At 36.2% G+C, this 22,758-nt stretch overlaps 1 protein-coding gene across 1 annotated transcript in view; it reads right to left on the bottom strand.

The window, feature by feature from the left end:
• Positions 1-249: 249 nt before the first annotated feature.
• Positions 250-22,758, bottom strand: part of LOC123665857 — a 75,188-nt gene continuing 52,679 nt past the window's right edge. The window contains exons 37-51 of the mRNA XM_045600092.1: positions 22,435-22,532; positions 22,109-22,234; positions 15,855-15,924; positions 14,759-14,886; positions 13,012-13,158; positions 12,312-12,507; positions 11,215-11,315; positions 10,173-10,244; positions 9,457-9,543; positions 7,965-8,034; positions 5,931-6,289; positions 5,352-5,855; positions 3,268-3,388; positions 2,310-2,336; positions 250-478 (exon numbers count right to left, since the gene is read on the bottom strand). Coding sequence (XP_045456048.1) covers positions 390-478; positions 2,310-2,336; positions 3,268-3,388; positions 5,352-5,855; positions 5,931-6,289; positions 7,965-8,034; positions 9,457-9,543; positions 10,173-10,244; positions 11,215-11,315; positions 12,312-12,507; positions 13,012-13,158; positions 14,759-14,886; positions 15,855-15,924; positions 22,109-22,234; positions 22,435-22,532 — 2,195 coding nt within the window. The 3' untranslated portion in view covers positions 250-389. The remainder of the gene's footprint in view (positions 479-2,309; positions 2,337-3,267; positions 3,389-5,351; positions 5,856-5,930; positions 6,290-7,964; positions 8,035-9,456; positions 9,544-10,172; positions 10,245-11,214; positions 11,316-12,311; positions 12,508-13,011; positions 13,159-14,758; positions 14,887-15,854; positions 15,925-22,108; positions 22,235-22,434; positions 22,533-22,758) is intronic.

Genomic DNA, 22,758 nt, shown 5'->3' with positions numbered 1-22,758 from the left:
TTCTATTGTTTTATTTGACAGTGCTTTTTTAAACCTATATGAAGACTGATTTCGACACCAGCAATTTATACTAAGCTAACTCATAAAAGTGAACTTTACAATAGAGGCTTATAGAAGGGAAAAACGTGATACCTTTTATATTAATTAAGAAACTTATTTGAAATCTGGTATCTTTAATAGTTAATTTATTCATTGCAATTTAACAATTTGTATTATTACAAAAAAAAAAACATTTATTCAAGTTGCATTAAGAAAACCAACTTATCGAAAATTCGAGTTGGCGTAGTATAAATTGTTGATGTCGATTTTTGTGTTGTCGTATAGCTGAAGTAATGTCTCATACATCGGACTGTACCCCGGCTTGTGTCTTGACGAAGAGAAGTGGATGTTCAGAACTTAAAGGACTCGATATCACGTTCAGATGTCTCTAGAGTAGGTAGGGTAGTGATGCTGCAGTCCGGCTGCAAGATACTGGACTCTGGAATGAGATACACTTAGTTATCAATTGAGACTTCGATTATTCGCTCGCTTCAGCCGCCAGTAATATCCCACTGCTGGGCATAGGCCTCTTTCCCCATGCAGGAGAAGGATCAGAGCTTAATCCACCACTCTGATCTAATGCGTGTGGGCTGATATATTCCCTAATATGAGTAACGATCGTTATCAGGTGTACATGATAACAACCGGGACTGACGGCCTAACGTGCTCTCCGAGGCTGAGGAGACCTGGGGAGACCCCACAAGGACTGCACTCGAATGCTCTACCACTGAGCTATATCCCCGCACACACGCATAATGGACCAGCTTTGAGTCTAAGTGCCGAAAATCGAGCCCCCAACTACTACAAGGGCTGCACAAACAGCCAGACCACGGCAAACATCTGCATGGCTAATACAAATGTTTGTCATGTGCGGGGATCGAACCCGGAACCGCCGATGCAACTTTATTTCGATTATAAACTTGAAAAAAAAATTAAATTAGTCGAGTTGGTCCTGCCGTTCTCCTTTTTTTTTAGCTTGGCAACACATTTAGAGTTTTTCTTTAATTTACATAGATCACTAGCTGTACTCCGCGGTTTCAGCCGCGTTAATTTGAGAGAAAGAGGTACAAAAATGTTATATAGCCTATAGGCTTCCTCGGAAAATGGACTATATCTAACACAAAATAAATTTTTCAACTCGAATCAGTACTTCTTGATATTCGATTAAAAAATGTAATATTCAAACGCTTCAGCTTTATAATCTAATATATAAAATTCTCGTGTCGCGGTGTTTGTAGTTAAACTTCTCCGAAACGGCTTGACCGATTCTCATGAAATTTTGGGTTTAATGCTGATACTAAATATACTACAGAATGTCTTTATTTATAGTGTGAAGCTAGCTTATAGCATGGTTATTAGCATAATAACAACAACATTCAAATATGCGTCGTTAGATTACACGTTATCACAGAATGCGTTGAGGAAATAAAGGTTCACTGCTCGTTCCCCGTAGGCGATAGCGTGATAATATGTAACCTATATGTTGACCCGACTTTTTAATAATATTCGTGCCAAATTTGAAGTAAATCCATGCAGTACTTTTTGAGTTTATCCAGGACATACATACAGACAAACAGAAAAAAATTCTAAAAACTATATTTTTGGCTTCGGTATCGACTGTAAATCACACCCTAAGTATTTTTTTAAAGAAATATACAATGTACAGTTTTGACTTTCCTACCATTTTATTATATTACTAGCTGACCCCGCAAACGTTTCTTTGCCATATATGTTATTAACACCCTTAACCCCCCCCCCCCCTTTTTAACTTAGGGGTGTGAAAAATAGATGTTGGCCGATTCTCAGACCTACCCGATATTCCCACAAAATTTTATTAAAATCGGTCGAGCCGTTTCGGAGGAGTTCAATGTTTAACACCATGACACGAGCATTTTATGTATTAGATATAAAGTATAAATCTAATATATAAAATTCTCGTGTCACAGTTTTCGTTGCCATACTCCTCCGAAACGGCTTGACCGATTTTGATGAAATTTTTTGTGCTTATCCGGTATCTATGAGAATCGGCCAACATCTATTTTTCATCCCCCTAAATGTTAGGGGTAGTCCACCCCTAAATTTTTTTATTTTATTTTTTAGACAAAATTTTTAATTTCTATTTTTTTATGATACAACATTAAAAAATAAATACAACCCTAAATTTTCAACCCTCTACCATCAACCCCTATTTTTAATAGCGTTTAGCGGCAAGACAACGATTGCCGGGTCAGCTAGTAAACAATATAAACACGAATAATTAACCAACTCACCGTTTGTAAGCGGCGAGGCGACGCTACCTCCCGTGTATCAGTGATGACTGGCCTGTGGGGGGGAAGGGGGGGCATTAAATAATTTATTTTAACGATAATACAAGAACACAAATATCAATACGCTAGCTGTTCCCTGCGGTTTTACATGCGTTGATTGGAGGAAATACGCAGCCTGTAACCTTCTTCGCTAAATCGACAGTCCAACATAAAAAGAATTTATCAATTCGTACGAGTAGTTCTTGAGATAAGCGCGTATAAACAAACACTTCACTTTTATAATATTAGCACAGATAACAACGGTACTAAACCACAGTTATATGGCCTGCGTGTGGACAAAATGATTCCGCATAACATAACCTTCTTGATTAATTGATCTTTCAATTAATTCTTTTTTTTTTTTTTACAAAAAATTACGTATCAACGAATTAGTTCAATTAATTTATTGTTGTATTGTACTGCACGCAGTGATAATGTACGCTGATCAACTGTACACAGAGTCAGTTGTATATAGAGTTAATTAGTTGTACACAGAATAAGTCAGTATATTAATATAGGGAACTATGGTTTTAAAATTACTATCATAGATGTACATTTTACTACAACTGTTCGTCTCTAATAATGAAAAAAAATCAGTTGTGCATAGAGTAAGACAGTTTTTTAATAATAATAAATAAATAAATAAATATCTACACAATACACACACAGTCGTCTGTTCCTAAAGTAAGCAACTTAATGCTTGTGTTATAGGTAACAGCCGACTGGTATATAGCTACATATATTTTTTTTCGATAAACATACTTATAAATAATACATATATAAATAAATATTTATATTACATTACACCCAGACTCAGGGTGGGAATCGAACCCACAACCCTCCGAGCAGAAAGCAGGGTCACTACACTACAAACTGCGCCAACGGACTAGTCATAGTTGTACGCAGAATACGTCAGTTGTACGCAGAGTAAGTAAGTTGTCCGCGGAGTAAGTTGCGGCCGGAGTAAGTGCGCGGCGGCTCACCTGCGGCGGCGCGGGCGCACGCGGCCAGGCGCGCGCGGCGAACAGCGACGGCTCGCCCTCCTGCCGACACGCGCTACTGTACACACCCCCCTACTGGCACTCGCTAGTTGGGTACTCTTCGTTTAACACAGCCTAACATATGTACGGGACGGCAAGCTATATCCTACTTACAATCTGGAGCCCGACTGGGGTAGTACCTCGACCTTAGAGAAGATCGCTTCAGCCTGTAATATCCCACTGCTGGGCATAGGCCTCTTTCCCCATGTAGGAGAAGGATCAGAGCTTAAGCCACCACGATGCTCCGATGCGGGTTGGCGGATATATTCCCTACTATGAGTAACGATCGATATCAGGTGTACGTGATAACAACCGGGAACGATAGCTTAACGTGCTCTCCGAGGCACGGTGGGAAGACCCACTAGGGCTGCACAAACACCCAATCAATAGAGAAGATCACAGCTAAATAATACTTTGAAGCTGTGTTGTGTTTCTGTAGTGAGTAAGATGACCAGAGCTTCTAGACAAGGTCGGGGGTAGAGTCATCAACGCGCTTGCGATGCTTCTGGTATTACAGGCGTCTATTGGCTACGGTAATCGCTTAGCGTCAGGTGAGCCGTACGCTCGTTTGCCGATTTATTTTTATATAAAAAAAAATTAAGTATTGAAAAAAAATGTCCTTCTGTCCTCCTTTATTTTGCATGCGATATAATCTATCTATACTAGTAAATGGAGAACCGGTTTTTTTGCTCGGTTATACTGTGGAAACTACTGAACCGATCGGTATAATACTTAAACCATAATACGCAGAGTGTTTCGGAGAAGGTTTTACTATATAATTTGTTGGTGATTACTTATTGTGTAAAGTAATATGGACGGACAGAGGTCACTAGTTATTCATAAGCTGTTTGTATATAATTTTTAAAATGTAATTAGTTACTCCTGATGAAACTAAATAGATAATTAACATACTAAGCCCTGTATACGTGCGTTGTCATTGGTTGTCTAAATTTATAATATAACAATTATACTAATGTTAGATTCTAACAGTTAGAACGCCGTCTTTAGGATCTGTGGGTAAACGTGTTGCTGAGACAGCGCCCTCTATGTTTCCTTTTCGCATCGCGGAGTCTCGTCAATACACCGATAGTATATCCTTTAAAATAACGTCATTTAAGCAAACTTTTTCATGATAATAACAATAATAAACTCCTCAACGATCCTCACGAAACATAATATACAAACACAAACGCCCACATCACGAAAAACATCTGTATGACCAATACAAATGTTTGGCATGTTCGGGGATCGAACCCGCAACCGCCAGCGCAAGTCACAGGCCAGTGCTGTGACCGTTGCGCCAATGCGTCTTCGGTAACTTGAACGCCCTAATCCTTGTTCCTAAGAATTCAATAACATAAAATTATGATTATTGGAACGCCACTGAAATGACAGACACTGCCGAATGACACATTACAAAAGAGGGCAGATTAAAAATCTTAATATACGTTCTTTTTTATGATAAAAAAAAAAAAAATTGGCAAACGAGCGGACGGTACAAGTTGATATTAAATTCGCTTCAGCCTGTAATATCCCACTACTGGGCATAGGCCTCTTTACCAATGTAGGAGAGGGATCAGAGCTTAATCCACCACGCTGCTCCAATGTGGATTGGAGGATATATTCCCTACTATGAGTAACGATCGCTATCAGGCGTAGATGATAACAATCGGGACCGACGGCTTAACGTGCTCTCCGAGGCACGGTGGGGAGACCCACAAGGACTGCACAAACACCCAGACCACGGCAAACATCTGTATGGCCAATACAAATGTTTGTCACGCAACAGCCACAAACCAGTGCTGTGACCGTTGCGCCAACGCGTCATATTAAAGTAACTACTACATACTAAGCCTACAAATTTTCTTTAGTAACATCTCTGTGTGACTACGATTAATCAAGTTTGCATGTATCTCGAAATTATCAATAAACCATGAGCTTAAACATTAACAAGTCTGTCACTCACCTGTCCCTTATAGAACTTTGAATCTGTGACGTAGTGTATCGTCACTTCGTTGTTCAGCTTCGAACCCGCTCTCAATCTTTGGAAGTAAGGCAGCTCCCCGTTGACATAAGGGGTGGAATCCTCCATTTTGTTCTGGTTCGATTCCTGTTTATCGCTGAAGAGGGCATTTCTGAAGACATTGTGATCTTCTTGACCGAATGGGGTGTATAAGCCACTGTATTGCTTATCATCGTCTTTCTTCAAGGGTGTTCCTATGGGCTCCGGGCGTTGAATGGGATTGGCGAACAGAGAATCATTCTCGTAATTTCTGTTGTGGTCTGGTCTTGTTCCTATTGGATTTGGAGACACGACCTTCGGAGCCTGGTTATCGAAGTATTCTGGGGTCAGGAAGCTTTTCTGGGGGTTGTCGTCTGGTGTCTTGAAGAGGGAGTAGCCTTCGTCGTTTTTTTGGGTGAATGAAGCTAGATTCATTATACGGTGCTGGAAATCATCTTGCTTTGGTGAGTTTCGGGTAGGCTCGAAACTTTGGGGGTTGTAAACATTGGGGTTAACGTAGTTATATGGTGGCTGGTTAAAAATGGGTGCCATTTGGGGGTTCTGGTTTCTGATTCCCATCAGATTTTGCTGGTGCATCATAGACATGAGAGGGTTACGGATTGTGTACATTCCGTTCGATGTAGGAGTTATGGTTGCTTGACAGGGGGTCGGGGGCATGGGGATGGGGTCAGGGATCCGTATCTCCGACTTTTGTGGAGCGGTTGTTATCTGAACGGGGGGTAGGTTGGGGTGGAACATGGGGTTCCGTAGTGTGACCATTTTAGCGCCATCTTGTTTAGGCTCCGCGGCTTCTGCGGCAGCTTTTTTGGCCTTTTTCTTTGTTTTCTTCGATTTTCCAGTTGGCTGCGTCGGTTCTGGTATTATTATCGCTTTGGGCGGATCTGTAAGGTATATATAGTTTATTTTATTTTCGGAGTAAATTAATTACAGCGCTTTGATTTTATATACTTTGAAATATTCGGGAAAAGTCTGGTACTTCCTTTTTTTTTTTTTTTGAATATCATATCAAAAATTGACTGTTCCAGCGGGGATCGAACCTGCATCTTCGACTGACCGTGTCGATTTTTAATATGATGATTTTATTTTCGGTTTAAGCGAATCGTGGCGCCGTCTATAGTGAGTTCTTTACAGAGACCCGTAACTATTCAAAGTTTCATATTACAATGAAGATCTTTGACAAGAGACGACACCTTATATATTTACCTTAATTACTTTGTAATATTCGGGAAAAGTGTGATACTTCTTTTTTTATTAAAAACACAAAACGATTACAATCGCTTTAGTATGCCCTGCATAGTATATAACAAAGTCGCTTCTCGCTGTTTATAAGTTTAGATCTTTCAAACTACGCAACGGATTTTGATGCGGTTTTTTTTTAGTAAATAGAGCGAGAGGAAGGTTTATATGTATAATACATGCATAATATAGTAGAGGAATATCGATAGTTTTAGCAACCGTGCGAAGCCGGAGTTGAGTCACTAGTCTTAACTAAATGAATGGTCAACAAACATTCCATACAAACATTTCCACATGTAATCAAGTTCTGTAAGTAGGATAGATGAACAAATGTTCGGTATTAGTAAGGATCGTTAGTTCTAATTGGTCGGACACTTATAAATGAATTGCTTTTGAGCTGATATTTAATCAATTTTATGAATAATCCTTTGTAACGGCAAAAATTTGAATGTAATTTTTCTTAATTTAATGCCAGTAACGTTAACGACAATTAGTGGCAATAGGTAGTGAGTGATCACAGCCAACAACACTGTCGATTAGCAGTGGTAATTAAAGTGTTCTTGTTCTTTTTGTATAATAGCTACCGTGAGGATTTGCCAATGTCAGAGTGAGTCTATGATTTTATGTTTAGGGTAAATGCTCTGCTAAGAATATTGGTGTCATGAGTACAAGTGTTAAATATTTATACGGTACTAGCTGACCTGGCAAACTTCGTATCGCCTTATTTTTTTTCTTAAATATTATAATTACATATATCAAAACAAAATATACCCTATCTTTCAAGTTGGATCAAACTGCACACGGTGTGCAAATTTGATTAAAATCGGTTAAGTAGTTTAAGAGTTCATCGCGGACAAACATTGTGACACGAGATTTATATATATTAAGATTAAAGTGGCAGACTTTCACTGTCGAATTACCTAGAACAAACACAAACACAAATTGTTAATTTATTAGATGGACATTACTTTACAATTTAATGTTGTGAGTTTGATATATAAGAACATAAAATATCAATAAAAGGGGTATGTACATACCGATGGCTCCTAAGTATACTGAGTCAACTAACAACTTTTGATAATTTCATTTTTTAAGATATTAATAACATTTACTTCATTTCCTATCTACCTATGTAAGAAAAAAATAAAGTTATTAAAAGTAGAGTTGACTCAGTATACTTAGGAGCCATCGATACGATAAAATAGATTTGAAATTACAATGACGGGGAATAGATGGAGGAAGTAGGTCATGGAGAGAAGAATAAGAAGTGGTGGTGGTGGTGGTGGTGGTGGTGGTGGTGGTGGTGGTGGTGGTGCTCACCGGTGTGCGGCGCGGCAAAGGCCAGCAGAGTGGGGCGCGGCGCCGGCGCGGCCGCGTGCCTCCACAGCGGCTGTGGACACACACACACAGCGCTATAGCACGAGCCTCATCGATTAGGGTCCAGCCGGCGCGGCGTCTGTCGCCTGGCAACGGAACGAGCCCCGCTGCGGCTCGGCAGTACGACATCTAGTGTGAGTGTAGCTGGCAGGGCTACGTGATGACCGGGCCGACGGCTTTTTTTTTTTAATACAATTGATATACATCAACGGACATTTGAACCCATGTCCTTTTTTATTATCATCATTACAGCCTAGACAGTCTACTGCTGGACATAGACCTCCACAAGTTGACGCCAAAAATAACGTGAACTCATGTGTTTTGCCCATAGTCACCACGCTGGGCAGGTGGGTTGGTGACCGCAGGGCAGGCTTTGTCGCACCGAAGACGCTGCTGCCCATCTTCGGCCTGTGTATTTCAAAGCCAGCAGTTGGATGGTTATCCCGCCATCGGTCGGCTTCTTAAGTTCCAAGGTGGTTGTGGAACCTTGTTATCCCTTAGTCGCCTCTTACGACACCCACGGGAAGAGAGGGGGTGGCTAAATTCTTTAGTGCCGTAGCCACACAGCACATCTTATTATAAAAACATGCAATTTTTATTTTTATTTTTCTTTTATTTCAAGGTAGGCGTTACGGGCCGACGGCTTAACGTACTCGCCGAGTCCACTGGGACAGACGTCAAGACCGAAAACTAATATTTGTATAGTTACAAATATCCGTCCCGAGCGGGAATCGAACCCAGAAAACGTCGGTGTTTAGGCGCGTACGTATACATTGTTTCCTTTAAATTATCTCGCTTCCATCATTTTCACAAATTATTACACCTAGCCGACTTTCATATTCGAGACGATCGAACAGTATATAAAGTAGAATCATACAAATAAAACCCAACTCACTCAAAAATACTTAGTTAACTAACATACAAAAAAAAAAAAACAGTGTAATTAACCTCCTTTTTGGAAGTTCTTTAAAAAAGAAACTCTCACATAGAAATTGTTCTATTACAGTAAACTTTACACTATACTACATATGTTAAAACTTTTATACTTATTATTTCATGAAAATCAACTTAATACTCTTATTCTGCTATGTGATTACAGCAGTATAGAATATAACCACCCCCTCTCTTACCGTGTGTGTCGTAAGAAATAACTAAGGGATAACAAATATCCACTACCACCTTGGAACTTTCAAAGCCGAACGATGGCGAGATAACTATCCAACTGCTGACTTTGAAATACACAGGCCGAAGACGGGCAGCAGCGTCTTCGGAGCGACAAAGCCAGCCCTGCGGTCACCAACCCGCCTGCCCAGCGTGGTGACTATGGGCAAAACACATGAGTTCACGCCATTATTGGCGCGAACTTATGGAGGCCGATGTCTAGCAGCGGACTACGATAGGCTGAACTGATGATGATGATGAACATAATACTCACAACAGATTTGATGGCGGGCCCCTCCTTCTGTTCATTGGGTTGAACTCGTGTCAAAGTAATCCCAGGAGGCAGTTTCAGATCCGCCACCTATTGAAGAGATAATTGTTTTAATACTAGCTTCTTTTCCTGGTTTTTCCCTACTAATTTCAATATCTTATTTTATTTATATACGTTAGTACATAACATTTCTCAATTTCTTTGCTCAAATTACAATTTTTTTTCTTGCAAGCGTTCTTATGTCTGACTGATTTTCACACACGGTCGATTGTTTCTACTTAACGCTTGTTTTATAGGTAACAAATGACTAAATTAGTAACTTTTTTTAAATACACATACAAATAACAACAACATGTAAACAAACAAACCCACAACAGCACATGTAAATCTGTATATAAAAAAAAATCTCGTTCGTGCCACGAAGTTTGTTTGGGATAAACCCTGAAAGTACTGGATCGATTTTAATGAAATTTTACACAGATTTGTAATTTCATCTGAACTAAAAATATAGCCTATATTTTATTTCAATTAACGACCAGCATATTTTTATTGCAAAATTACAAAAAAAGAAGACGGTACGAAGATACCAGGTTAAACAATACTCGAGCTAGTAATCAAACCCACAGACCCTGAAGCAGAAAGCAGTGCCACTTTGCACTGTGTTACTGGGCTATTCAAAGGGCTGGTTATGTGTAAAAGACAGATACAGCTTGTCTCACCTGTACTCCGCTGCTAAGCTGCTCCATTATGCTACAAGAGGCTGGCTTCCCTGGCTGGTTGGCGCATTGATTCTGAAATTATTTATTTATTTACTTAAATACACTTATTTAATTACTTATTATACTAATAATAAAAAGAATATCTATACTAATCACTACATAGTATAAAAAAAGTCGCTTCCCGCTATCTGTACGCTTAGATCTTTAAAACTACTTAACGTATTTAGATGCAGTTTTCTTTAGTAAATAGAACTGATATCTAAGATTTTTTTTTTATTTTTTTTTTTTATTTTTTTGTGTTACCCACATTAGGAATTCTAAACATTTTTGAATATCATATCAAAAATTGACCGCTCCAGCGGGGTTCGAACCCGCGCCTCCGACATACCGTGTCGGCGCTCTAGCCAATTAAGCTATGGAACGATGCACCCGCTCGAGCGAAATTTTCGATATGATAATTTTTAATTTCGGTTTAAGCGAACCGTGGCGCCGTCTATAGTGAGCTCTTTACAGAAACCCGTAACTATTCAAAGTTTCATATTACAATGAAAATCTTTTGACAGGAGACGACACCGTGCTATTTTTAATATCTAAGTTTTTTTTTTTTTTTTTTTGTGTTACCCACATTAGGAATTCTAAACATTTTTGAATATCATATCAAAAATTGACCGCTCCAGCGGGGTTCGAACCCGCGCCTCCGACATACCGTGTCGGCATCGTTCCATAGCTTAATTGGCTAGAGCGCCGACACGGTATGTCGGAGGCGCGGGTTCGAACCCCGCTGGAGCGGTCAATTTTTGATATGATATTCAAAAATGTTTAAATAGCACTGATTCCAGAGGAAGGTTTAAATGTTATAAAACATGCATAATATAGTAGAGGAACTCTGATAGTTTTTTTTTGCGCTTACATTGCAAATATTTATTTAATATTTACTATCGGCAATGCACCCGTGCGGAGCCGGAGGGTCGCTAGTAAAGTACAAATTAGTAAAATGACCCCTACTTGGATGAAGTTAATTTTTACTTATGATAGTACTTACCTTCTTGGTGACAACTTCGACAGTAGCTTCCTTCTTCTTATCCTTCTTGTTGTTTTGTTGTGCTTGTTGTTGGCCGGCTTTCGTTTTTGCTGTTGTCGATGCTGTAATGTAAGTTATTCAAAATAAAATAACTGTGTTTGATACCAAACGAAAATAAAATAATTAAATATAGTACGATGTAACCGCTAGATCGAAATTTTTGATATGATGATTTTATATTCGGTCTAAGCGACCGTGGCGCCGTCTATAGTGAGTCCTTAAGTTTCACATTACAATGAATTCTTTGACAATTAATTGGCTAAAGCACCGACACGGTAAGTCGGAGATGCAGGTTCGATCCCCGCTGAAACGGTCGATTTTGATATGATATTAAAAATTGTTCAGAATTTCCTAATGTGTGGGTAAGACAAAAATAAATCATACATCATCATCATCATTAGGTATAATTTATAAGGTGCTTGTCAGATTTCGATCAAATTGTAATACGACCACGGTGGCCATCTTTCTATAAATAAATAAAAATCATAGATGTAAAAAAATGAGAATCTCCCTTTGTTTGAAGTCAGTTAACAAGTTTTTATTTTCATGAATTAATATCAACAATATCAATAAATATCTTAAAACATACACACACGGTCATTCTAAAGTAAGCAATTTAATGCTTGTGTTACAGGTAACAGGCGACTGGTATAGCTACATTTTTTTAATAAACATACATATATATAATAGATATATACATAAATATACATAATATATTACACCCAGACTACGGGTGGGAATCGAACCCACAATCTCCGGAGTAGAAAGCAGGGTCACTATAAACTGCACCAACGGGCTAGTCAAGTCACATGAATGTGGTAGCAGTTAAATTCAAATGAAATCAAAACAATTCTATTCTAATAGGCTTCAAGAGCAAATTCGATCCTCATTTTACAAATTCAATTTTTTAAAAATGATTATTATTTTTAAAAGTGAAGCGACCAATTCAGAATGGGGATTCTTAATGAAGTCGATGTATTCGAAATGCAGACTAATTTATTAAAAGGGTTAATGTCCCCACGTTATATTATTTGTCGATGTTATTTGTCACGTCATACCTTTTGCGTCCTGTTTATTCTCCTTCCCCTTTTTATCTTCTTTCTTAACTTCCTTCTTCTCTTCTTTTCTCTTCTTGTCTTCTCTCTTCGTCTCTTTGTCCTTCTTGCTGTTGTCTATTTTGAGAGGTTCCTGTTTCGACGCTTTCTTGGATTTCGCTTCTAATTGTTGCTGTTTCCTTTTCTCTTCTTCCTCCGCCTGAGGAGAAACGTTCGTTTATATAATAAATCATAATCATTACAGCCTATCGCAGTCCACTGAAGGACATAGGCCTCCACAAGTTCACGCCAATAATGGCGCGAACTCATGTGTGTAATACGCTCGTTTGCCGTCCAAGTTATATATTAAAAAAAAAATCGTCTCACGATGTTCGTCCGGTCTCCGAAACTACTGAACCGATTTTGATGCAATTTTGCACAGATATGTAACTTTGTCCAATTTAAAATATTGGCTTAAATTATTTCGACAGACATACATAGATGATTATTTTCATTAAAAAAAAAAATGAGGCGTTACGAAGTTCACCAAGCTAGCAGTTGTGTATTTGACGAAAGACCACGGGTGGTTTTATAACGTGCTCTCCGAGGCACGGCACAAACAATTTTTTTTTTCGCGGTAGTTAACTTTATGCTTGTGTTAGAGGTAACAGCCGACTGGTATAAATACATTTTGTTTTTATTTTAATTACTTAACAAGACTCACCTGTTGCTTAGCGAGCAACTTTCTCTGCTTCTTAGACAGGGGTTGCGGTTCGATAGCTGGCGGAGGAGACGCCTTTTTCTCCTTCTCCTTTACCTTCACCTCGACCTTGGGCTGGGCTTGGGGTTCTTTCTGTTCTTTGTGTTTTTTCTGTGGATTTTAATAAATATTTAAAACGTGAAACGCCGGCTTGATTTTTTAGTTTTTCTGTTTGGGCCACGGGGCACACCACATGAACACGAGCCAGAGTCAACTTGAAAAATATGTCAGATAGTATAAGGAAAAATATGTCAGATCTTTAAGAATGGGTATGGTAGTGCAATGAAAAATTATCATAAATTTTTTGTAAATAAGGACTTTATAACTAGCCCCATGGACTAAACAAGAGAGGCACAACTGGTGTCCCTCATGGCGTTCAATGTGTTAAAGCTATATTAAGAACTAATAACACACTAGTTTTCATAGTAGTTTCATAGTAGTTCAAATATTTTAATTATTTGTGATTTTTTGTGCTTTTAAACATTGTATTCCAAAATGTTATGTACACTTGTAAGTGACATGCATATTAAATACTTTGTTATTATATATTTGTAATTTTAAAATTTTTATATGTATGTTGTAAGTGTGCTTTTGAAAATAAATAAATAAAAACACTAAGCATACTATTTCAACGCGTGTGATCTGTACGTGAATCTGTATTTTGTTTCAAAGTTGTTCAAATGTGTACTCTAAGTGTAAGAAACTAGATTCACCTAAGACATCGTGCAAAAAACTAGATTCGCCTTTTATAAAAAAATCAAGTGTGCTTAAGACCGTACGACAGAACAGAAAACTTCATTGGCATTCGCAATCTACCAATCGCGCAATAATCCCGAGTTCGCTCTTTAGGGATAAGACCGCCTTTTGAACATTCCTTTTTTATTATTATTATTATTTCTCGCTTGCTTCTTTTTCTTTTATGTTACTTGTATTGTTTTTGGTTGTACAATAAAGTATATTTGTATTTGTATTGTATTTGTTCACCCGATCGAGCCTTTCACCTCAGAGTGTGACGGATCAGTGTAACTTACTACCTACGAAAAAATCTGTGTGCGGTGCGTGTGTAGTATCCTACTGCTGGGCATGGGCCTCCTTCCCCATGTAGAAGAAGGATCAGAGCTTAATCCGCCACGCTGCTCCAATGCGGGTTGGCGGATATATTCCCTACTGTGAGTAACGATCGCTATCAGGTGTAAACGGGACCGACGGCTTAACGTGTTCTCTGAGGCACGGTGGGGAGACCCACAAGGACTGCACGAACACCCAGACCACGGCAAACACCTGTATGGCCAATACAAATGTTTGTCATGTGCGGGGATCGAACCCACCACCGCCAGCGCAATAGCTACAAACCAGTGCTGTGACCGTTGCGTCAACGCGTCGTCATACATCTTATGAACCGTATGAAGTGTACTTAGACATTTTTTAATATCATATCAAAAATCGACCGTTCCAGCGGGGATCGAACCCGCGTCTCCGACTGACCGTGTCGGTGCCTAGCCAATTAAGCTATGGAACGATGTACCCGCTAGATCGAAATTTTTGATATGATGATTTCAAATTCGGTCTTAGCGACCGTGGCGCCGTCTATAGTTTCAAATTCTCTAATGTGTGGGTAACACAAAAATAAAATATATATATAAAATAAAATATATATAGTGTATATAGCTTAACTTTTTGTTGCCCTCTTGTACATATATATTAATAATACCTTAGCAGATCCCTTAGCTAGCTGGTTGATATGAGCGATCGCTTGCTCCCATGTCTGTTTCTTTTGACTCTCGCTTGGTTTCTGCGATTGAATTTGTGACTGACTTTCATTCTCGCACATTTTCAATACTGAAAACAAATAAATAAGTAAAGTTAATTATGAAAATTCTGAAGTACCTAAAGGATCGTCCATTCACTATGTAAGGCTCTAAAGAGGGGGCAAAAAAACACGAAACATACTACAAGGGAGAGGGAGGGGGTGTCCTGTAACGAGATAACACGTATATTTATTTATAGTAATTTTATTAATTACTAGCCTACCTGTGCCCACTTCGTTGGGCGTTAATTATTTTTGTAATGCAAATATATATTAAAGATTTCATCTCGCTCGTATTTTTCCGACTTTATTTACATATACCATTATTTTCACTGAATTTTTTGTTCAATAACAATAAAATATAGCCTATGTCACTCCCGAACAGTGTAGCTTTTTGTTAGTGAAAGAATTTTCATGATCGGATCAGTATTTGCGAAGATTACATACAAACAAAGTTAGAAACTTCAACCCTTTATAATATTATATTTAATATTTACTACTAGCCGACCCGTGCCCACTTCGTTGGGTGTTAATTATTATTATATTAACCAAATAATTAATTAATACTTTAAAGAACAAATTGTATAGCACTTAAATAAATAATGTTGCTCCAACGCCATCTGTCAAAAATCGAGAAAACGTCGTCGACAGACTAAAATAAGACTAAATTAATAACGTCGAAAGACTCATAAATTGTTTTCTAATAGCGATAGATGGCGCTAGCTATTTACCATTTTGATATTATATTTTAATCTTTTTCTTATTTACTGAATTTTTTGTTCAATAACAATAAAATATAGCCTATGTCACTCCTGAATAGTGTAGCTTTCTGTTAGTGAAAGAATTTTCGTGATCGGACTAGTATTTGCGAAGATTACCCCCTACATACAAAGTTAGAAACTTTACCCCTTTATAGTATAATATTTAATATTTACTATAAAGAACGTTCAATAGTAATTATCTCTAGTAGTAACTCTATCTCATCAGCGGGATAACTCACCGGTAAAGTCGTTGCTCAGTACAGCGGAGATACGCTGTTGCGCCACATCTGGCTGAGGCTCTGGTGAATGCTGGAATAGACAAACACATCGTCATTAATATATGTATATTGAACTAGTTTTACCTTGCCCCGTATAATTTCAGATTTTCTGGCAATGTCCAGAAAAAAGTCCGCGGTATGACTCGCGTTAATTTGATGAAAAAGCTATACTAATATATAATATAGCCTATAGAACCAGTAATTTCTGAAATTCGCACCTTCAAACAAACACACGAACAAAATCTTCAGCTGTATACTATAAAAAAAATATATAAGTAAAAAAAAAGTCTGTTCAACGAGAAGCGATACCAAACGTAAACCAAAGCCCAAAATTTTTTCATAGCGACGACGGAACAAACAAAATATAGTCCATCATTTTGTATTATTTTTTTTATTTTATTTCATTCCGTGTCCTGAAGCACTCGTGGTCATTTTTATATTTTGATAATAAATTATCATTTAAGAAGTATCAAATCTTATGTACATAATTATATTTAATTAAGTAGTTATGAAAATATGAATATATTTTACAATTAAAAAATTTGTATAAGTAAAAAAAAAGGTTACAAAAACTCTTCATTGTTGACAAGTTGCATGACCTCTTTGGTTTGTTTACGTTGTGAGAATTTATGTGATTTATCTAATAGTTCTGCATATTTAGGTTGTTAGGCCCCCACGCAACTCACTTAATTAAAACATTTTTATTTTCTTTGTTACATTATATTTAAAACAACACTTGTAAACTTAAGAACCGACATCTTGCATTGTTAGTACAGAGTAGAATAATCAGTGTAATAGCACAGACTACAAAAACTAGTTACACAGCTTAAAAACTAAATATTAATATTCTAACATTCTCCCTCGATTTTTAGTAATTTTATGTAGTGAAATTAGTGAAAATCGCAACAAGCTTATTTTTAAACTATTGAATAATTACAACACTAAAATGGATTGTCCTGCTACAAGCTATACAAACAATATCTTAAGTTAACAACAAAACTTCTTAACAATAAAATATGATACATTCTGTATGATATATTCAGTTCTTAACAACAAAATTTTAATCAGTAATTCTGAATAAGTAAATTAACAATGATTATTATTAGAACACCTATATCTCAATTTAACCCAAAATCTTTAACTTAACACAATTATCTTAATTTTAAATTTTAATGAAGTTTACAATAATATTACTTTTAGTTAAGATATTTATTACATTACATTTCAACTTAATTTGACAATACAAATACAATACAATTTAGTTTATGCTTAGTGCTGAACGCAAACATATGAAATGTTCCTTGGTTAAACTTTTAGTAAATAAATCTGCATAATTATTTTTTGATGATACATATTTTATCTCAAATTCTCCCTTATTATGAAGATCTTTTATAAAATGTAATTTAATGTCAATATGTTTTGCACGTTTACTGTTTTCATAAGATTTAGATAGTTCTATAGCACCTATATTGTCCATATATAAAATACTTTTCACATCACTGTTTTGTACACTATTAAAGTTCATAAACAGTCCTTTCACATTGATTAAGTCACAAACACTCACTGTAGCAGCTATGTATTCAGCTTCAGCTGTCGATAGCGCAACACAATTTTGTTTTCTTGATAGCCATGATATAATGTTTCCATTGTACATTGTTACTGATCCACTTACACTCTTCCTGTCGTCTTTATTTCCAGCCCAGTCTGCGTCTGAATATGTTTCAATACATCTATTATCATTTTTATAATATATTAGTCCGTGTGTTCTAGTACCTTTTAAATATCGTAGTATTCTTTTTCCTTGTTTCCATAAGTTTTTAGTTGGTTTTTCTAAATATTGTGATAGAAAAGATGTTGCATAAGATATATCAGGTCGGGAAACTGTAGATATGAACATAAGTCCTCCAATCAATTGCCTAAACGGTATGTCCTGTATTATTTCATCATCTTTATTTACTTGATAACCTTTTGTCATAGGTGTTTCTGTAGCATTGCAATGTTCCATTCCAAATTTTTTAAGCATTTTATCTATCTGTCTAGTCTGTGTGATTTTTAGTGTGTCGATTGTCCTTGTTATTTCCATTCCTAAGAATAATTCAACTTCACCCATATCTTTTGCCTTAAACTCCTGTTTCAAATCTCTTATAGTTTCTAACAAATTATTTTTATCACCGGTAATTAATATGTCATCTACATAGAGTACTAGCCAAATGTTTTTCATTGTATTTTTATATAAACAAAAATCATTTCTCGATCTTTCAAACCCTTTTTCCTCTAGATAATTATTTAATCTCTTGTTCCAACATTTTCCACTTTCTCTCAGTCCATATAATCCTCTATTCAGCTTTAAAACATTTCCATCAGTAACTTCTACTCCTTCCGGTGGTCTCAAGTATATTTCTGATTCTAATATTCCATTTAAGTATGCTGTTGGTACATCTAATTGTCTTATTGGCCAAGAATTTTGTACTGCTTGTGCTAGGGTAAATCTCACTGTTGATGTTCTTGCTACTGGTGTATAGTTATTGTTTCCAAATTCATCATTTTCTTTTATCTGAAATCCTTTTGCAACTAATCTTGCCTTTTTTATACCATTTTCTTTTGTTTTAAATATCCATTTAGCTTCTATTGCTTGTTTTCCGTTTGGTAATTTAGTTTCTGTCCACGTATTCATTCCTTTCAATGCATCTAATTCCATGTTAATTGATGTTGACCAACCCCTTTCTATAGCTTCATCATACGTAACTGGGTCATCTTCGCTGTAAAAACAATATGCCTGAAAATTAAGATGGTAATCTTTAAGATGGTTCGGAACTTTAATTTGTCTCCCACTTCTAGTAGTTGTCACTGGCTCTACTATATCTATTTCTTTTTGCTCTGGTATTATTTTTTGTGATTTTTCATACTGTACATCCGGATCTTCTTCATTTGTTACAATTTTATATTTTATTCTATTTTCTTCTTCTTTTGTATTCACTTCGGAAGTATATTTAATATCCGATTCATCAAAAGTGACGTCTCTTGACACTATGATTTTGTCAGTTTCTGGAATCCAAAGTTTCCATCCATTGTTCGCGTATCCAATCATTCTTGTTGCTACAGCTCTGTTTTCAAATTTATTTGCTCTAGGTAAAATTACTGCCCAAGCTTTGCAGCCAAATATTTTTATATCATCTAACTTCATATCTCGTTCAAAACGTATTGCAGGTATATCATTAAATATTGCTTTTGAAGGTGAACGGTTAATTAAGAATGTAGCTGTCAAAACTGCTTGCCCCCATAAGTGTTTAGGTAAGTTAGACTCACTCATCATTGTTCTTGCTTTATCTAATATTGTGCGATTCATCCTTTCAGATTTTCCATTCATTTGCGGGCTATATGGTAAACTATATTCAATTTGTATTCCTTTATTTTGACAAAAATCTCTTAAATAGTCTGAACTGTACTCTCCTCCATTATCACATCTTATTTTCTTTACTCTTATTCCTTTTTCAGTTTTTATCATTTTTATGTAATCAATTAAATTTTGTGCTGCTTCTGATTTATTTTTCAACAAATATGTAACTGTAAAATGTGAGTAGTCATCTAAAATAGTTTGATAATATCTTTCTCCTTCATTGGTAGTAGTTTTCATTGGACCTGCTATATCAGAGTGGATTAGATCACCTATAGCATGTGATTGAGGTTTTGTTACAGGATAAAATGGTTTTCTGGTACTTTTGTTCATTATGCATTCATTACATATTTTATTACTAAAAGGTAAGTCCATTATTTGTAAGCTTTTTCTATTTAAATGTCCAAGTCTTTTATGCCAAATGTCATTTTTATCTATAGCTTGATTACACTGAGCATTTTGTTTGATTAACATCCTCATAGTAAATAATTTTCCTTCTTTATAAATATGATGTGTATTATTATATGTATCATTAGTATATATTTTCATTTGTTCTTGTTTAATTATTATTGTCATACCCTTTTCCATTAATTTAGAAACTGATATCAAATTATGTGTAATTTCTGGTACTATTATTCCATTGATAACTATAATTTTATTCATGTAAATTCCTTCTAATTTCCCTTTTTTGTTAGCAATTAAAAATTGACCATTAGCTATTTTAATCTTCATCGGCTCATCTAATAATTGTATGTCATACATGTACTTCTCATATTTTTCTTGTATAAAATGATGCGATGCCCCAGAGTCTATTATAAATAAGATGTCATTGCTTTCTTTAAATTCTTTTTCCAAAGTTAATGCAACAAATGTACTTTTATTTTCCTCCTGTAAATTAGATTCTTCTGTGGTGTTCGCTTGTCTAGAAAAATTATGGTGCCATCCTCTTCCTCTGTTCATATAATTATTATTGTAACCTCTTACTTGATTTATGTAGTTATTATTATATCTGTGACCACGATTCATATAATTATTATTATAACCTCTTCCTTGATTAATCTGACTATTGTAACCTCTTCCTCTATTATTGTTATTATACCCTCTATTAAAAAAATTATTGTTTAGTACTCTTCCCCTATTAATTTTACTATTATTATGAGTGGTTCCTTGCTTCATATCATTGTTAGTAATATTATTATTTAAATCACACTGAAAAGATTTGTGTCCTCTACGTTTACATTTAAAGCAAATAATGGTTTTGTTTGTAATAAACATATTTTCAATTTTCTCCTTGATACTATTTTCTTTTAATTTATTTTCCAAATCAAGTAATCTACACTTTACAAATTCATAAGTTAATTCCTTGTCGAGGGATTCCAGTGTATTTATTATGGTATCATACTCCTTAGGTAATGTTATAAACAGGTGCTCCACCTTATCTAATTCCTCTATCCTTGCACCTCCACCTTCTAATTCATTAATTATATTTTCAAAGGTAATTAAATGATCCTGAAGTTTATTTGAGAATTGATGTTTCAGAGTAATGAGTTTCTTTTTGAGTAATACTTTGTTAAATGTGCTTCTTCTTTCAAATACTCCACTTAATAGTTTTAACATTTCTAATGCACTGGTTGCTGGTTTTACTACTTCCAAAAATTTATCATTTAAGCAGTTTATAATTATCAATCTTCCCTTAGCATCATCCTTTTTATAAGTGTCCTTTTTTAAATTATCTTCTTTCTTTCCTTTTAATAAGTACTCGATACCTTTTTCTTCAAATAAAATATTTAATCTAAATTTCCAATTACTAAACTTACTCCCTTCACAAAGTTGCGGATAAACTTCTATACTCGACATTTTTAATATTAGTTTACTATAATACTTTCGGAATGAATTCAAACATAGAAAAATAACTTCTGTTTCTCAGGGCCGACGAGTGCTAGTTCATGGCGTCCATTTTGATAAATTTTAATTTCTTCTTTAAACGGTACGAAAGAGAACAGAACTGAACAGAGATCCGTGGATGTGAGAATTTATGTGATTTATCTAATAGATCTGCATATTTAGGTTGTTAGGCCCCCACGCAACTCACTTAATTAAAACATTTTTATTTTCTTTGTTACATTATATTTAAAACAAAACTTTAAAACTTAAGAACCGACATCTTGCATTGTTAGTACAGAGTAGAATAATCAGTGTAATAGCACAGACTACAAAAACTAGTTACACAGCTTAAAAACTAAATATTAATATTCTAACATACGTTTGGTATCTCAGCTCGTTAAGCGCATTTTACAATTATTTTCCAAATAAAATAAAGAATCGTTTTCAGCCAAATATTTAAAAAACTATTGCAACAAGAATATGTAATGATACGTATAAAAAAAGCAATGTGCTTTAGACCACACGACTCAAGAAGACTAGAACTTCAGTCCACTTCTACGTTCTTCATTATATAATGTATTCTTTCAATGTGTATTTATTGAGAAAAAAAAAATTGCTATATCAGCCGACTATTACCTGTAACACAAGCATCATGTTGCTTACCTTTGGAACGGACGACCGTGTGTGTCTGTTATAGATATTTATTCATTGCTATGTTCATCGTTCATCCTCATCATCATTCTAGCCTATCACAGTCCACTGCTGCACATAGGCCTCCACAAGTTCGCGCCAAAAATAACGTGAACTCATGTGTGTTACCCATAGTCACCGCGCTGGGCAGGCGGGTTGGTGACCGCAGGGCTGGCTTTGTCGCACCGAAGACGTTGCTGCCCATTTTCGGCCTGTGTATGGCTATGTTAGGCAAGTCCAATATTACCTGGTGAATGTTCCTGTCCTCGATGGGCTCTTTCCCCTGTAAGGCTCTAGCTTCAGCCAAGGCTCTCTGACACTCTTGATAGCGCTTCGTGTACTCCGCCACACGCCTATCGGCTACCTGCAACTCCTAGACGAAACGATATTTCATTAATTTTATTTTCCCGACCTGATAAGTCAGTTTTATTTGAGAATAATTAATTATGAATGCTTATTAGTACTGTGGTAAGTGAATAAAAGAAAATATAAAATGTCAATTTTGTTTTCATGAGTATATGTTGCCTCAGCACTTTCTTTCTTTCGTCGGGTTCTGTTCGTTTGCGGCCTTACCTTAGCGGCAGTGTTGACGACGGCAGTGTAATCGCCGAGTTGCTCAGCTACTAGTTGCATTTTAGCTTGTTGTACTGGGTTCAGTTTCTGCTTTTTACCTGTTTAAAAAAAATACATTTTTAACAACTCAAAAACAAACATGAGTAGACCATATCACATATTTATTCATTTTGGATATTTTAGGGTAATAGTCCCAGTCCTTTGGAGCCTAGGGCTCAGACTGAGGTCTGGGACCTAGGTTCCAAGGGGAGGAGTTGCTGGACTTCTACTGGGCGCGTCCCCCAGGTGGCGGATAGGGGAACGCCGCCTGCGGTTTAACGACTG

This window comes from Melitaea cinxia, chromosome 25, assembly GCF_905220565.1.
Source record: "Melitaea cinxia chromosome 25, ilMelCinx1.1, whole genome shotgun sequence".
Lineage (NCBI taxonomy): Eukaryota > Metazoa > Arthropoda > Insecta > Lepidoptera > Nymphalidae > Melitaea > Melitaea cinxia.
Note: the sequence above shows the minus strand (reverse complement) of the source record. Positions and strands in the feature narration are given on the sequence as shown.